The 4804-nt window shown below is 38.2% G+C and overlaps 1 protein-coding gene across 1 annotated transcript in view; it reads left to right on the top strand.

The window, feature by feature from the left end:
- The window catches only part of Sarm (sterile alpha and armadillo motif), a 13808-nt gene continuing 9004 nt past the window's right edge, over positions 1 to 4804 (top strand). Inside the window, exon 1 of the mRNA XM_018448296.1 lies at positions 1 to 141. Coding sequence (XP_018303798.1) covers positions 16 to 141 — 126 coding nt within the window. The 5' untranslated portion in view covers positions 1 to 15. The remainder of the gene's footprint in view (positions 142 to 4804) is intronic.

The raw sequence follows: 4804 nt of genomic DNA, 5'->3' as shown, positions 1-4804 counted from the left end.
TTGGTTGCATGTTGCATGGGACAGCAATTAGCGAAGTTGTTGGCGCGGGGTCTTTTTCCAAGTCTGAGACCTCGTAGCAACGCGATGCAACGTGATTATCCTCATCCTCGGATCTTGGACAATCAGGTCACTTCACAAATGGTACGACAATCTTGAGCCTTCAAATCAAACCCAGCCAACCTTTAGGCAAAACGGGCAGTCTTGTATTAAGATGCCTTTTCATGCTGCCGCTCGACGTTTATATTTTCAGTGTCAAAATACATATATATGACTAAAATTGATGTTATCCAGTGAAAATGTATGAAAACGATAATGTCATATATGTAGCGTCCAATCAACTGAGTCATCTGTCGCTGAATCATGTCGTTAAGGTATCTTTGAAGACCCTTAATATTTGTCAATTTTAACCACGTGGTTTATTTTGACGCTAAAAATGTCAAATGTCAGCATGAAATGTCTTTATTTCTCGTTGTTAATCGCGCGAAAAGATTCTTCTTTCCTTTGCTTCATAATTAGGTAATATGAGAAGAAATAAGAGAGATTCGTTGTTGCTCTCGTATCAGATTAGCCTCAATTCGTGAAACACAGTGCTACTAGTAAAACATTCAAGATAGTCTCGGGCTTCCGAGACGCGCGTGGTGCACATCCGAACAGCGGGATGTTAAAATAGAACCGTACATTTTGTCGACGATGACAGAGTTGTCTGTTGTTGGTTTGTCGTTCATTCACGATGCGACATGATGCGACGTGAAATCATCGTTGAGATTTCGGTGAGAACTCGGAAGATGTGCCAAGAGGCGACGATTACAAGCTGCTAAGTGTCACCGATACGTTGATAGACCGTAACCGAAATAGAGCGAGCGTTCGTGGTAGTTAAATAACCAGTCGACCGCAACATTTTCAAGGACATTGCCAGAAACACGCGAGGGTTTGTCCGCAGGTTTTCCTGAAAAATAGAGGAGACTATCAGTGTCGTCGTGTGGGGCAATATGAGTCGCGATGATAAAAAATTAGGAAACCGATAAACGCCTTGTGCAATCTCGGCAAAACAGCTATAGAATTATGAATCACGGAAATTTGGATTACTATCGAGTTTACGAAGATAATTGATGGAATAACAGAGGTCGTATATATAGATTCATTGTACAGTCGCGAAAGCCTCGACTTTGACCTCAATGTGTGCTCAAAGTGGATCATCGAACTTTGATATATCAATACGATGACGTATCGAACAGCTATTTAATAATCACTTAGCATAAAGACAGAAAAACAAATGCTGTATTTTTAACACGAACGTCAAATGTTACACAAAGAGAATAATTATGCATTTTATCGCTGTACTTGCAAAAATAAAATAAGCACAATTGTAGAATTACCTAAAAATACTTTGATTGATGATCATCGCAAAACTATTACAGACTCATAATTACATTAATTGAATGATTATCGATCTTATTATGGAAACACGTTCCATGCAATGAAACAAATATTACGATTACAATTTTTGTATTTGCTTTAATATCCTTTTATGTAATTAAATTGCTGTTTACGATGATTTTTCGGTAAGAATGCAGACGTGAATGTTAAAATCACGAACGGACTATTAAAATTCTTGTTTGGTACCGTCCGCGAATTCGACAGCGAGCGAGTCATTCGCTCGTAAACTATTTCTAGGCTAGTCGAAAAATAGCAGCAACGGTGGGATCACTGTTAAAAAGCTGCTGCACCGATTACGCGATTGACGTGCGGAAACGCATTTCTCTCTCTCTCTCTCTCCTTCTCTTTCTTTCCCTCTCTCTGCTTCATGCGTAACGAAATTAAACTCTCTCGCCGGGCAGTGAATCATACTTAAGCACAGTCTAGATTAGTTTGCGTCGCGCTACCATCACACTTGGTGATCCAAAGCTGTCGTGTTTTCTACGACTTGATCGGAAACGGTTTATTTACAATTTTACAATTATTATAATTTTTATTCGACAGCTATCAGGCGAATTTTGAATTTTAGTTTTAAAGTAGTAGTTTTATTATTGAATGCATGTGATAAATGTGAGATTAGTTACGAGTAAAGTAACTATGTTAAGAATATTTGTGAAAGCGATTTAGTTCAAGATAATTAAACTGTTGAAGTATAATAATTTCATCGAGATAAATTAAAAATAATTTGAAATAATTTTATAAAGATTATAGTAAAAGATAAATTTTTGGAAAAATTAATTGATTATCAAGTGTTATGAAATTGGTAATTTGGTTAAAAATATTAATAAAAAAGAATTATTAAGAGTAATTTTGAAATTATCGACAAATGTGCTTTAATTTTTCTTTCAGAAGTTTTTTCAATAAATAATAAATTATACTACTTCGCGAGAATATTTATTTCGAATGTCGTAATTTGTTTGTAATTGTCTAAAAAAATAATTATCATCGATTTTATTTTCATATCAAAAGAGTGATGTAAATCTCACTTAAAATATGAGCGCACCGTGGCCGATACATCGTGGAGTGTTGCATCGAAAACAGTTCGAAAAATCGCGAGTGGTAAGTCTTGAGAAAGTTTCGATTTGCATCTCTTTTCCTTGCCTTCGATAATATTCGATATTCTCGATAAATTACTGAATCGTAATAAGGCAGTAGTTTCGGTAAACAATTCCGCAAAACCGAACTGGACAAGGAGAACTTCCTTATGGAATTATGCTCGTTGTTGACGTAAATATCCGCTTCGAAAACATCCGCTAGCGGATTGGAATGCCATGTATTTATTAGGTGTTGAACTTAATTCTTGCCTCGCTACTAGAGGGTGCTAGCTCCAACGCTGGCGAGTTTCGACGATGAAGTTATATGTCTTTTGTAGTTTAGACATCGCTGAAAGTGATTCAATCCTCACAGGTTAGATTTCTCGACGCCAAAAAGATTTTCCCATCGATTGAAAATGAATCGCGATAAGCAGTTTTTCCGATATGTGTTTCTTCACTACTTCGACCTCAAGAAAACCGCAGCTGAAGCGCATCGCTTATTATCCGAAGTGTATGGTGATGAAACTCCATCGGAAAGAACATGTAGAGTTTGGTTTGAACGCTTCCGAAACGGTGATTTTGATGTGAGAGACAAAGAACGTCCAGGACAGCCGAAAAAATTTGAAGATGTCGAGCTGCAAGAATTGCTTGATGAGAATCCAGCTCAAACGCTTTTAGAGTTGTCGGAACAGTTAAATGTTACTCCAAAGGCCGTCTCAAAACGCTTGCATGCCATTGGAAAAATTCATAAGGAAGGGAGATGGCTACCACATGAGTTGTCAGAAAATGCCATTTTGAATCGTTTGACTATTGCGACTTCTTTGCTTGCCAGGCAAAGAAAAAAGAGTTTATTGTGGCGCATCGTGACTGGCGATGAAAAATGGATTTATTTTGATAATCCCAAGCGGAAAAAATCATGGGTGGACCCCGACCAACCATCCACTTCAACGCCGAACAGGAATATTCACGGGCATAAGACCTTGCTGTGCGTTTGGTGGGACCAGGAGGGTGTGCTGTATTACGAACTCTTGGATCCAAATGAAACCATTACAGCTGATCGCTACCAACAGCAATTATGCCGACTGAGTGACGAATTGATGCAAAAAAGATCATCCGTAGCCAACGATCGACGCAAAGTCATTTTGTTGCATGATAACGCTCGACCGCATGTCGCGAAAAGCGTGAAGCAGACACTTCTAGAGCTTGAATGGGAAGTTCTCCCGCATCCAGCGTACTCTCCAGACTTGGCACCGTCGGATTAGCATCTCTTTCGATCGATGCAACACGCACTTACGGACACACACTTCTCCAGTTACAACGAAGTCCAAAAATGGGTGGATGAATGGATCGCCTCGAAAGATACCGCGTTCTACCGTCGTGGGATTGCCCTTTTGCCAGAGAGATGGGAAAAAGTAGTAGAAAATGGAGGAAATTATTTTGATTAAGGTATTCATTCATCTTCCCTTCGAAACAAATCAATTTTGGAGACAAAAAAACGGCAGGAATTAAGTTCAACACCAATAAAATTGAGGATTTGTTCACGTCACTTGCGATTTTTTTAAAATATCGCACACGATTGAGCTAAGAATAAAGCAAAGCTGGCCTTGCGCGATTGAGTGTTCAACTGTTCATCACTTTTAAGGGAGAAGTCAATCGAAGAAGTTTGTCTGAATATTCATACGAATTTGCTATGAAAAAGAAAATTAATGATATAGGATTAAGAATAATTAAGACGGAAAATAGCAGCATTAATTCGGAAAATAAAAGCATAACGAAAAAAAATTATAAACTTTGCTGTTCGATCTCAAAATAAATATCATGCTTTTAGGAGCTAATGAGAAGTTATCTCACGAATAATTTCAATATCAAATGTATTCAAATTTAATGTGACATAAGGATTGAGACGGTAATTAATTATTATTCTGTTAGTTTTACATTACTCAGTTGAGGCCTCCATCGGATTTCTGCGACGAGATAACATTCTTTTTCATCCGTTAATATATATTCAGTCACGGCATTATCATTGACGTCATGAATTGCAAAGCAAGGTGGTAGCAAGATCAGTGTAATAGCAGAATCATGCTTAATGCGTCGCGTAACACAAACGGTTGTGACGACATGCTCAAATTATATTTAGAGAAATACGTTGGGTGACTCTCGGGCGGCAGAGAGGAAAGGAAAGGTCGATGACGAGGAGACAAAACGAACGAGACCGATGATCCATCCACAATGCCGATCATTGTATCGCGAAGTCTCGAGAAGGAAAGTACCATTGTATTTTCCGATACTTGAAG

Source organism: Mycetomoellerius zeteki, unplaced genomic scaffold, assembly GCF_001594055.1.
Source record: "Mycetomoellerius zeteki isolate Tzet28-1 unplaced genomic scaffold, Tzet1.0 scaffold106, whole genome shotgun sequence".
NCBI classification, from domain to species: domain Eukaryota; kingdom Metazoa; phylum Arthropoda; class Insecta; order Hymenoptera; family Formicidae; genus Mycetomoellerius; species Mycetomoellerius zeteki.
Note: the sequence above shows the minus strand (reverse complement) of the source record. Positions and strands in the feature narration are given on the sequence as shown.